This window comes from Lissotriton vulgaris, chromosome 11 (genome assembly GCF_964263255.1).
Source record: "Lissotriton vulgaris chromosome 11, aLisVul1.2, whole genome shotgun sequence".
Taxonomy (NCBI): Eukaryota; Metazoa; Chordata; class Amphibia; order Caudata; family Salamandridae; genus Lissotriton; species Lissotriton vulgaris.
Window position 1 is genome coordinate 486310461 of NC_141699.1, and position 13025 is coordinate 486323485.

At 38.2% G+C, this 13025-nt stretch overlaps 1 protein-coding gene across 4 annotated transcripts in view; it reads left to right on the plus strand.

Moving 5' to 3' along the window:
• The window catches only part of ENTPD4 (ectonucleoside triphosphate diphosphohydrolase 4), a 189776-nt gene that overhangs the window by 118656 nt on the left and 58095 nt on the right, over window positions 1-13025 (plus strand). For all 4 annotated transcript variants that reach the window (XM_086943555.1, XM_086943553.1, XM_086943556.1 and 1 more), the window contains exons 9-11: window positions 409-575; window positions 2547-2871; window positions 4313-4398. In XM_086943555.1, the coding sequence (XP_086799681.1) occupies window positions 409-575; window positions 2547-2871; window positions 4313-4398 (578 nt within the window). The remainder of the gene's footprint in view (window positions 1-408; window positions 576-2546; window positions 2872-4312; window positions 4399-13025) is intronic.

Below are 13025 nucleotides of genomic sequence, written 5' to 3' on the forward strand. Positions count from 1 at the left end.
TACTGAACTGTGAGACATGGCAGAAAGCTGTCTGAATACCAACGCACAGTCAAATGGAAAACATTTTGCTAGCTGATACAGATTTCTTGGTAAAATGTGTTTTTTAATCTAAGGACCATGCTTTGTAATATGTTCCTTCCTTTAATATTCTTAGGAACATTTTAACCTGTCCTAAAGTTCTAAAGTTACCGATCACAGTCTATTGACTGCACAAGCCTGGAGTTAAGAATAATAGTCTTAGGTGGAGAATGGACATGTTGCACATGTAGATTTTATTAATGTACTTCAGAAAGGGGTTGGAATATAAATTCCAGGCATATTTGGCCGATAAGGATTGAGTGTTATTAAGTAATGGAGTGTGCCTGTTACATTGTTTTGTAACATCTGCTTATCTTTTGGTTACTACAGGAAGAAGTGGCAAAAAATCTGCTTGCTGAGTTTAACCTAGGCTGTGATGCACATCGGACAGAGCATGTCTACCGGGTTTATGTGGCTACTTTCTTAGGCTTCGGTGGCAATGCTGCTAGACAGAGATATGAAGAATACATTTTTACCAACACAATGCAGAGAAACCGGTAGAGTACAACTTTATCTTTGTTGCTTATCTAGGCCACACTGTGGGACTCAACTTGGGCAAGCACATAATATAGTTGGTGATTGGTGGTGTGAGTTTGTATTTTTTCAGTGGTTAGTAATGCTTAGACTTCAAAATAAGAAAGAATCTACTAAAAGTCAGCAAAGGAATTTCACCAGTGTACAAAGCTCCAGTCAGACCAGTTTTAGAAAGTTGCTCACCTTGGTGCTCCATAAGTGAAAAGGATTTTAAGTGAACCAGAAAATGTGTGAGCATGAAGAACCACGTCAATTAACAGGAATGTTCAATCACATAGCAATGAAGAGAACACCTAGACAACTGTGCTACATTTATTGACTGATTCAGCTATTGTTCTGATAATATGATTTGAAGGCCAGGATTTAATGGTGTCCACCTGGGGAAGATGGCCTTGGTAAGCAGGTCACAGAAACTCTGATTTAGTCCTTTATGGGCTCCTTCTCTCTATAAATTTGTATACAAATGCGCATAAATGACTGGGGGGATTTTTTCAAGTGTCCAAGGACAGATTGGGGATACTGGACTCAGATTGTGCGATCAAAGACTTTCACCACTGGTGTTTTTACTATTGAATCCTACAATAGGCACCAAGTAGTTCCAAATAGCACTTACCCTCTGTGGGGTGAAGTAGAGCAGCAGAAAAATTACTCTGGCGGCTCGTGTGATGTCAAAACACAGTGCACAATAATTCAACCATTAGAAATCAATAACTCAATGTCCAGTCAACGTTTAGTGTTGGAAAAATAGGTACTTTACTCACAACACTTAGTGCAATACCACACATAGTACTATTGAAGGTAGTTAGTTATACTGGGGATTTTGATACAGTTCAGGTGTTAGTAGATAAATAGCCTTGGCTATTCTCCTACAACAACTTCTTTGGTATTGTTTATGAAGCAATTTGTGATCAGCCCATGTTTCTTGGTGGTCTCTGGGGAAGGCTGACTTGGTTGTGGGAGCTAGGCTATCTTAGAGATGGTGTCTTAGCTATGCTGCCTTTTGGCGTTCTGTCTCCAATAACTTTTTTATGCTAAACACAATGCAACGTCCTTGCAATATTAACCTTATAATACCTGCCTTGCAGCATAAGCCTTATAATAATATCTGACAGTTATATACGTGGTAACCAAACTGTGGCAACACTTAAAAACATGTCAATTTACTACAACCATGGTGCATGCTGTTAAAATGTTCTTTCTCCACTGTTACTGCTATATAGTTTAAACCTGCAAGGTCACAGAGTGGCTTGAAAAAGTTAAATGTGTGTGTGTCGAAGTACATACTTAAATAAAAGAGATCATTGGTATGTTGTGTGTGTGCAATTGTAAACACAGTTCACTCATGAAAAAGCTTGACAGGGCACAGGTAAACAAGCTTCTGAAAATGTGCACTTTCCTTCATATCACCCAAAGATCCCCTGTTTAAGCAATATATTGTGTGATTTCACAAAGTGAGCATACTTATTTTTTTGTGCAATTAAAACAAAAAGTTGGCTTCCCAAATCCAGTTCTGAAATTATTGTTAGTATTTGTATTGGTGGAGAGCTTTAAATGGTGACATACTTATTCTATTAGTTATTCAACCAGCAAGACATACAAATATGTTTTAAGGTCCAGCACTTTTGTTAGTTAGTTCTAATGATTGCTAGTGAGTATAACTTTGTCTTCTCTAATAAGGCATTCGTTTTTGTGGGTCTTGTAACACATAGTCATATCAATTTATTATCTGGACTGTTTATAAAAAACAATGTTTCCTAATACTACTCTATAAAGAATATCTACCCAGACCTATAATACTGTTTGTTGGATTTTTACAATTTCAGAATACCCCTTCTAATTCTTGATATACTAGGAGTAAATTCTGACATAGGATAGTATTGACATGTTTCTTCCCAAAGCAATGTTAGTGTTTGTTTTGTCCTTCTTCCATGCAGATTGCTGGCGAAGCAAGTTGGCAAGTCTTTTGACATCCCCTACCTAGACCCATGCCTGCCCTTGGATGCAGAAAATAAAATCGGGCTCAATGGGGAGACCATGTACCTACGTGGTACTGGAGACTTCAGCCAATGTCGGGAGGTTATTCAGCCATTCATGAACAGGACCACTGAAACACAAACATCATTAAATGGAGTATACCAGCCCCCAGTGCTGTATGAGAACAGCGAGTTCTATGGTTTCTCAGAGTTCTTTTATTGTACTGAAGATGTATTGCGCATGGGAGGTGATTACAATGCAGCCAAATTTACTAAGGCTGCAAAAGTGAGTATTTGAAATTATTTTATACACTCTTTAAGAAGTAAAGAATAATCTATGCATTTGATGCTTGAGTCACCCTAGTTAGTGTCTGCATGCAGTCTTCATTTATATCCTTAATTTAGGATTCCTGAATTCTGCATTTTCGCACATATGGAATATTTTGATGTGGCCCTTGCTTTGGGGATGTTCGTAATTGATGTAACATATGAAACCTTGGTGAAAATTGTTTTTTGTTTGTTTTGTCTTTAAGTATGGTTAGGTATGTAACATTTTGTATATTGTAAACTATTCATTCTAAAATGTTTTAGGACTGCAGCATAGTATAAACGGCAGACATTTATAAGAAACATGCTATTATTCATGTGGCCCCGGAAAGTACATAACTGGTTCGAGGATAGATCTACAATCCGATCCTTTCTAGTTTTCATCTCTTTACTGATTATCTGAAAAGAGGTTTTGGAAATCTTAACCTTACCATATTTGAAGATTGATGTAGTAATATCGTTAGGCAGTGAATCCGTTGAAAAGCTATGCTTACTACTTTATTCCTGAAGGGTATAGTTTTAGTTGCCTCATTAACTTGTGTAAATATCATAAGGCCAGCCATTACACAATGGCTATTGGAAGATTTCTAGCCTATTCATCTAAGTTTTTGAATTTTGTACATGTTAATGTTTGCTGGTTATTTCATCTAAGGTTCTATCCTTCAAATCACATATTAGTTGCACTCAAGAATGTGGTTAGCAAGTAGTTCTACCTGGTCATTAGTGCTCTAGTGCCATTCACAACGACCTCATAAAATTGGAACATGTCACATCTATTGACATACAATTGCGAGGGTTATTTTTTTTACTTTATTTCCATGTATATTCTAATTGCTGTTTAGTTATTCAATTAGATTTTGGGTGTTTCTTTTTATTTATTTCTACTTGTGGCTAGTTGTCAAAAAGTAATGTTTATTTGTTCCGTGGGAATTTCCAAGAGATGGAGTTAACATTTTAGGAAAATATAAGTTTCATTTTGCCATTCTGAATTGCACTGCAGCTTTAGGATTTACTGCTTTTTAAAACGGAAACATTATTTTACAAATGGCATAAGATACTCGTTACCAATTAAAGAGACAAGACCATCCTTATCCCCATCGAACTCAAAACACTGCTCATAAGTTATGTTATTTCGAAATAGAGCAACTAATGTTTTCTTTACCCACATTTTTAGATTTGTAATGCTAGTATTGTGCTTAACTTGTTTTTTGAATGTTTGGTTGAATATGTGTCTTACTAAAGAATGATGTTGAGTGCATGCCCATTGATGGTGGTGAACAATGAATACTGTTTCGTTCTTCACCCAAACAGAGCTTTTAGACCTGCATAGTTTTGCTCTATGTCAATTAGAATCGGTTTGAAGGTGCAGCTTTACTGACACTTAGCTTGTTGTCTTTTAGGATTATTGTGCAACAAAATGGTCTGTCCTAGAGGAACGGTTTCAACAAGGCTTGTATGCTGCACATGCAGACTCGAACAGGTTAATGTAAGTTGCCTGACCAAGGTCAATAGTAAAGATGGCTATGGCGAAAAACAAAAGCACTAGAATGTCAACGGCAATAGAAGAGTGTGTTAAACTAAGTGATTAAATCAAAAATGATCTCATCATTGCACAATTTATGAGTTTACTATAATGCCTTAAGCGGCGCAACCAATTTGTTTTAAAATTGATAAACCCTAGTCTATATTTTTCCTTACAGAGGGAGGTAAACTGCTGTGTAGCCATTTGTGACCACTGCGAACCAATAGTTTAGAAAACATAATTTTTAACCCTTGTTTAATTTAACAACAACAGTTCACCATAATCAATTTGCCGATCACAGATAACAGAATATTCATCCATTTATCACCCACTTACAGTTACATAGTCTCCAGCTATGGAACGTTCATAGATTCACATGCATGAATCTTTCACCTTCATCAAGCTTGGAATCTCATGGTAACAAAACAATAGCAGGATGGTCAAATTTCCTTAGAGCACGTTGTACCACGTTCCTTTAACCCCTTCATGCTGATGACGGCCCCCAGCCGTCATGCATCACGGTGGGCGTGTGCTGATGACGGCTGGGGGCCGTCATGAAGCCGCCCACGCTTTAAAACGACAGCACAGGCGCAGAATCGCGGCCGCGCCCAAGGGGTTAAGTAACCCCTTCACATAGTTAGAAATAACCCAAAGTTCAGTCAACGCGGTAAGAGCACATGGAACTCCACTTTCTCAGAAGTCACAATTCTTCAGATATATATATATATATATTCACTGAAAAAACCATAGGTTTCAACCACGTTATAGTTAGGAATTAGCATTTAAAAAACCTTGCAAATTCACTAAAAAACCATAGGTTTCATACATGTTCTAGTTAGCTGGAGATTTCACTCAAACAAAACCATTGAAATTCCCCCGTTATAGTTAGTTCAGCTAACTATAACTCGCGCGCCCGCAATGCACTGCTGATGATGTCACATATTACATCACTCATGACATGGTCAGTGACATCACTGATGACATCACTGATGACATCTCAAATGACATCACTGATGACATCATCCCGTGAATGTGTGTCTTTCTGAAAAATGAATATTTTTTATATATGTATATCTAAAGGTTGATGGAAGAATAAATGGGTAAATAAGTGTCTAAATGTTTTTTTGTGTAAAATTGATTGTATAACTGACTTAAGTATATCTTAGTGAACAGATGTATTAGCGAGTAATGTTTAAATATGTAAATATCTGTATCAGTGTCTCACTTTGTGTATAAGTGGCTGCATGGGTTAGTGAGTAGCTACATGAGTATCTATATGGGTTATTAGTGGTTTTTTTGAGTATCAGAATGAGTGTCTGTATGGTTTGGTGGGGGGTATTACTTAACGCACAGATGCATGAATGATTGACTCACTGTTTGTATGTGTTTTGAAGACAGCATGTGTGCAGGACTGTATGGGTGTGTTAGTGAGTGAATGACTGCCTCAATAGTGTCTTTATGAGTAAGTACATATGTTTTAAACTAGTATATGTGAGTATTGAGGTATATAAGTAAGGATATATGACAGTGACAGATTGGAAGAGTTTCTTTATAAATATGTATGTGTTTCTATAACTGATTGTTTAAGAGAGTAAGTATGTGTACGTTTCTGTAGAAAAAAGTGTAGTGGTGTGTGTAGAGCTGTATAAGCAAGTAAATGGATGTTTGATAGTTTTTTTGCATGTGTGAGTATATGTGTGAATAACTCTTTGTATAAGTGTAGGTGTGTAGCAAGATGTATAGGTGTATGAGTACATGTATGAGTGACTATATAGAACTATTGGTGAATGAGTGGATGTGTATGTAGATTTTGGAATTACTGAATAGGCTGTTTTAACTGGTATTGGTATCTCCATTTTTTTGAAAATTTTAGGTTCTACTTTTGAATGTGTGTATCAAAGGTTATATTAGGGTGAGAGGAGGTCTGCCACTTTCACAAGGATGATGTCATCAGTGATGTCATTTGAGATGTCATGAGTGATGTCACTGACCATGTTATATGAGTGATGAAATGTGTGACATCATCAGCAGTGCATTGCGGGCGTGCGAGAGTATAGTTATAGTTAGCTGAACTAACTATAACGGGGGAATTTCCATGGTTTTGTGTGAGTGAAATGTCCAGCTAACTATAACATGCGTGAAACCTATGGTTTTATTCAGTGAATTTGCAAGGTTTTTTAAATGCTAATTCCGGACTATAACGTGGCTGAAACCGTTTTTTTTTTGTGAATTTCAAAGGCTTTGTAAATGATAATTTTTAAATGTATCAATTGTTATATTTTTTTATACTAATTTACTACATTGTTTTTAAAGTATTTATTTTGAGATTTTATTTTTTACATTACATATTTTAATATAAATTGAAAAAAAAGTTTTTTTAAATATTGAAATTGTAATATATATTTTTTTAATTTAATATTTTTTAAATATTTTATATAGCAGGCAATGATATCCTATGGAAGGAAATTCAAGTTACTGGTAAGTACTGTTAAATTTACTTTTCAGGAATAGTAGTGAGCTGAAAGATGCAGCACTGAGGTATCTCCTGATAACAGGTGAGTACATTGGAATTCGGATTTTTGAGGAATTTTTTTAAGTTCCAAAACTCCACACTTGAAAAAATTTCCATGTGAAACCAGTCAATGTTAGCCTATGGAAGGAAATTCAAGTTACTGTAAGTATTGTTAGAATTACTTTTCAGGATCAGTAGTGCGCTCAAAGATGCAGCACTGATGTTTCTTGTGTTTGCAGAAGGGGAACTAATTCCTCTTGCATACTGGAGGTCCCTGGGGGCCAACTAGCCCACCAGGAACCTCCAGTATGCGCCAGGGGGCTGCCTTGCAAAGAGGTGTAATGAGGCCATGCCCCTTTTTACACCTCTCTGCAACGCAGCTCCCTGGCGTGTTTGCAGAGGGGGAACTAATTCCCCTTGAATACTGGGGGTCCTTGGGGGCCAACTAGCCTACCAGGAACCTCCAGTATGCACCCCCCTCTCGTGGCCAATTCCGGCCCGGGGACTCCATCCCCCGGGGCATGGCCAACTTTACTATTATTTTTGTGGAAGGGGGCTGCATAGCCCGCCTCCTATGCCAATCTTTTTTTTTATTTCTTTAATGGTGGAGGGGGGCTGCGTGGCCCCCCACCTAGGCAACTTATGGCCCCGGTGACTCCATCCCCCGGGGCCTGCCCTCTCTGTTGGGGACCGTGGGGTGGTCCCTAAGCCCCCCACGGTCCCTGCCGGCTCCCCACATCCTGCGGGAGCCGGCATTGCTTTTCTGCATGGGGAGCAGCTAACATGCTGCTCCCCATGCAGAAAAGCAATCCGCTTTGATTTTTGAAAGAGAGAGCAGGTTTCCTGCTCTCTCTTTCAAAAACCAAAGCAGTTTGCTTGTTCGCGGCTCCCACCCTACTATAGTAAACAGCAGTGTCCCGGGGTAGGCACCCCGGGACACTGCAAGAGCCGGCCCTGGGGGGTGGCGTGCCACAGGGCTATCAAGTGTTCCAGGAGGGGGGCCGTACGGCCCCCCTCCCACCAGTTAAAAGCCCTGGGGGGTGGTGGTCTCCAGGGCTGGGGGGTCCGTCACGGACCCCCCTATTTTAATATTAGTGCCCCGGGGAGGTGGCGGTCCCCCCAAAAATAAGGGGGGCTTGAGCCACCGACACAGGTTTTTTTTTTATTTAAAAAAAAAATGCTCTGGGGGTGGCGGTCCCCGGGCTGGGGGGAGGTCTTGAGCCCCCGCATATATAACGTGAAAGCCTTGGGGGGGTGGCAGTCCCCTGGGCTGGGGGGCCCCTCTGGGCCCCCCATTAAAATAAACAAAAATGCCCCCAGGATTTGCCCCCCCCGGGGCCAATTAACAAAAAAGCGGCTTCAGAGTTTGTTTGTTTTTTGCAGGATACGCGTACCTACGCTTATCCCGCGAGTTTTAAAAAAAAAAATACAAAAATTTTTGGGTCCTTGTGGGACCCCCTGAGCAGGCCTAGGGGGTCAGGGTGTTTCTACCCTGCCCGCTTTGCGTGTTTTTCGCTTTTCTTTCACTGCTTTCTTGTGCCTCATGGCTGCCAACACTTCCTGGTTTGGGGTGTTTACATCCAATTAGCATGCAGCTCGTGCTCGGGAGGGTACGCGTATAATCCTCGGACGGTACGCGTATTGTACAACTTCGCAAATATATCTATGATTTTACTTTTGATTTTTGAAGGAACTACTGAACAGATTTACACCATTTAACAAAAAGCGTAATCTGCCAACCAAACTCTACCTTTTTTCCAAATTTGGTGTAATTCCGTTCAGCAGTTCGGGCTGTAGCCTCACTTAAAGGTCCCTATGGAAAATAGCATGGGGAAAACACGTTTTGGACCCCCCTTTTTTCTCAGCCCCCACTTGACAAATCAACCCAAAACTTCCAGGGAAGGAGCGGAGCAGGCCATCTTCTTTCAGAATTTCGCGAAGATTTTTCGACCGGCGCCAAAGTTATTCCAAATAGAATGTTGCGGATTTCCTATGGACACTAGGTCCTAACTATAACTATAAATAATTCCAAACCACCGCCACTCGTCCTTGGGAAGGAAAAAACGGAACGGACCAGAGTAATGTGCCTTTTGTTTCTTTATTTCGTCAGGGTGCAGAATCTCGCAATTACGCGTTTCAGCCCACTACAGGCCTTGATCACATGACATAGAATACGGGTATGTTGCCATTATTTTAAGTGGAAGGTGCTCATAAATTAGTGTCACATGTGCAAGCAATACCATAAACATAGAAATCATATTCTCCGCTGTATATAAGTATGAATATGACCTCATTGCTTTTAATAAAACAAGATTTTTTGTATAACTGTGTTAATACAAAACCACATGAGTTTATATATTGAATTTTATAAATGTCATAGTTAAAATTCAAATTATAAGCAATGTATTTTACAACATCATGTAAAGCATTCGATAGCAAATCTTCTCAGCCATCCGAATATTGACAATATGTACCAAGTGGTTTCCACATATTTAACCAATGCCTTGCCGATAACATGTTAATACATAAATGTTATCGTAAGGCATTATTTGCATACTCTGTTTATCTAAAATTCCATAGATAGCAAAGCCATGACATTCGACCCATGCTTATATCCTAATTCATGAGGTATTTCAAATTAAATAAACATTGAGCTACAATCAAAAATGTATATGTTGCATAATTTTTGGCGGATATTAATTGCATGTCAATAGAAAAAGTGTTAGTGCAAATCAGAAAAAGTCAATACGCATAAGGCTATAACAAATTGACATTTGATAAAAAGTGCGCTTAATATAAAACATATAATATATACATGGTGGGATCTAGAGCCCTAGATCCGAATCATTTTTATTAGTTGGGTCATAATTGCGGTCTAAATACCCGCTATTGAAATTGATTATTCATGTTTCATTGTGCAAATCAATAATTTTTCATATATCATTTTTTAATCTATATTTTGATGCCAAAAGTTAATCAAATATTTAACCGACCAAAGACCCCGCATTTGATGTCACGTGATACACGGATTTTGATGAAACCCCAGTATATATACTTCATATGGTAAACATGACTCAATAAATAAATAATTAGATATAAATAGATGAATAAATATATACCCATTAAAATCACTTGCCAAGTCATGTTGATATTAGAAAAGAGGGGAGGATATAGTGTATACTATGATGAAACATAGTTAATTTGATGTTTAAACAAAAATACACTATAGAAAGAAATAATCCAATGTTCAATTTTTGTTATGCAGTAACTTGAGACTATTCTTCTCAGTATTGTCCCTAATACTGTGATTGGTGTTGTATCAGTTTGCACCTCCTTAATTTAAGCAAGTATGCAAATCCTCTGTGATATTCAGACGATTGGGGTGTTTTGAATCTTGTTCCAATATAAATTTAGTTTCCAGTTTCCTCAATTTTGATTCCCGATCACCACCTCTTCTGCTTGCAGGCACAGAATCTATTACAAAATACCTAAGATGTTTTTGTCAGCATTATGTTTCCCACGAAAGTGACGAGCCACAGGATAAGTATTGTCCTGGTTTGTTATTGCTCGTATATGTTGTAATATTCTTTTGTGTACTGGTAATTTTGTACTACCTACGTAACGGAGATTACATGAACAATATAAGATGTAGCTTGCGTATTCCGTTTTGCAGGTAAGGAGTTTGGTGATCATATGTTGTTTGGAGCTAAATGGTGTTGTGTAAGTCAAAGTATTTACCCCATGTTGACAAGCTTTACAGCTTTTGCACTTATAGAATCCTCTATGTGTTTGTAACCATGATCTACCTTTAATTACTTCCGGGCTTGTTTTCACTAGCTCATCACGCATAGAAGGTCCCCTGCTATACGTGATGGAAGGTTTGGAAGGAAGGGATGGTCCTATTACACTATCACTAGTCACAAGGGGCCAGTTTTTCTCAATGATGGTTTTGATCTGTCTATGTTGTTTACTGTATTCAGTTATAATCCTGAATTCACATGTTGGTATTATGTCATTGTTAGTATTGGCGTTGAGTTCTTTGATTAGTAATTGGCTACGGTAGCATTTCAGTGACTTTTCAATGGCACTATTTATAGTTTTCTCAGAGTAGCCCCTATCCAGGAACCTCTCTTTACAGTGTAAATCAAGAGAGAGTAACCCATTCTGTACCAAGAGAACAGGGTAAATAGTAACCAACAAACGCAAAAAGTTCCCTTGCGTTTCTATATTCTAGATTTTATAGAGTTAAAGATCTCCGGATAGATCCCGTGAAGGTCTCACTATAATTTAAATGACACAATTATTCATGCACTCTGCACTCTCAAACTCAAATGGAAACGCAAAAAGCACTTACAATCTAAAGCTATATATACTACGTAGCCGGAGTATATGTATTGTTACAAAAATTAAATAAAATAAAATAAATCCAAGTCATGACTTGGATTTATTTTATTTGATTGTATTTATAAATGTATTATACAAATTTATATCTCTTGTGAGTGTTTGAATAACAAGCATGTATAGAAACGAATAACAGTATGTTGATATACACAGGAATACCCCCCAAAAGAGATACATATATGTGTTTTTAATGCGAAATTTCTTTCATGCAATTTGGAATTGTTTATAAATAAAAAAAAATTGTAACAATACATATACCCCGGCTACGTAGTATGTATAGCTTTAGATTGTAAGTGCTTTTTGTGGTTCCATTTGAGTGCAGAGTGCATGAATAATTGTGTCATTTAAATTATAGTGAGACCTTCACAGGATCTATCTGGAGATCTTTAACTCTATAAAATCTAGGATATAGAAACTCAAGGGAACTTTTTGCGTTTGTTGGTTACCTCTCTTTACAGGCCATCTGTGCAACATGCAAATCACCATCCTCACTATGTATGCGTCGTAGGCGCAGCATCTCCCCATAGGGGGTGCTATTTATGAGATGATGAGGATGAGAGCTGTTGGCGTGCACTGTCGAATTGCCAGCTGTGATCTTTCTGAAGAGTTTGGTTTTAATTTTGTCATGCTCAATGTATAACAATGTATCTAAGAAACGTATTTGTTTTGAACTGATTGTTGCTGTGAACTGCAAATTCAGGTTATTATGATTATTACCATTGTTGAAATCAGTCGCTTCCTCCGGACTGCCATTCAATACCGCCATCGAGTCATCAATGTACCTCAGCCACAATCGAACATTGCTAGTAATGTTATTTCTGTGTTGCTCCATGAGGACCAGTTCCTCCCACCAGCCCATTAATAAACAGGCATATCTGAGGGAAAAACGGGCCCCTATGGCAACACCTTGCATTTGTTGATACAAAACACTGTTAAACATGAACATATTGTTCGACAAGCAGAATTGAACCATTTCAATTAACGTTTCATTGTGGCTCACTGTGTTTGTAGTTCTATTTGTCAAATAATAGGATAATGCTTTTACTCCATCTTCATGTCTGATGCAGGTATATAATGAGCAAACATCAATAGCAATTAGCAGGTACCCCGGTTCCCATTTAAATCCAGAAAGTTTCAGGAGAAAGTCACTGGTATCTCTTACATAAGAGGGCAATATTTTGACCAGATCCTGAAGATAATAATCCACGTATTGTGACATGTGTTCTAACATGCCACAAATCGCCGATATTATAGGTCTTCTCGGAGGATTCACTGGGTCCTTATGTATCTTAGGTATAAAATAAATAGTGGGTACCACTGGATGCTGCGTTTTTAGAAAATCATTATTAATACGAAAGACAGCAGCGGACCCTACAATGCTGCACCTAAAATCCAGTTCCAAGTTAAGTCCTGTTTTTATATGTGTTTTTTTGTGCTGCCAACCCCAAAGCCAGCTGCTGTTTGGCGTTCCTGTGCTCTCCAGATCAATTAATTGGTTTATTCAATGTTCATGGGGGCACACCAAATAGAAGTCCAAAAAAGATAGTAAGTAGAAAATTTCTTTATTTGTCTTTGTCCATCATTGAAATACAGATCATCAAGTAGTAAACCACGAATTCAGCCAACGCGTTTCACTCCCTACCAAGGAGTTTCTTCAGGGCTGAAAATACAATAAAAG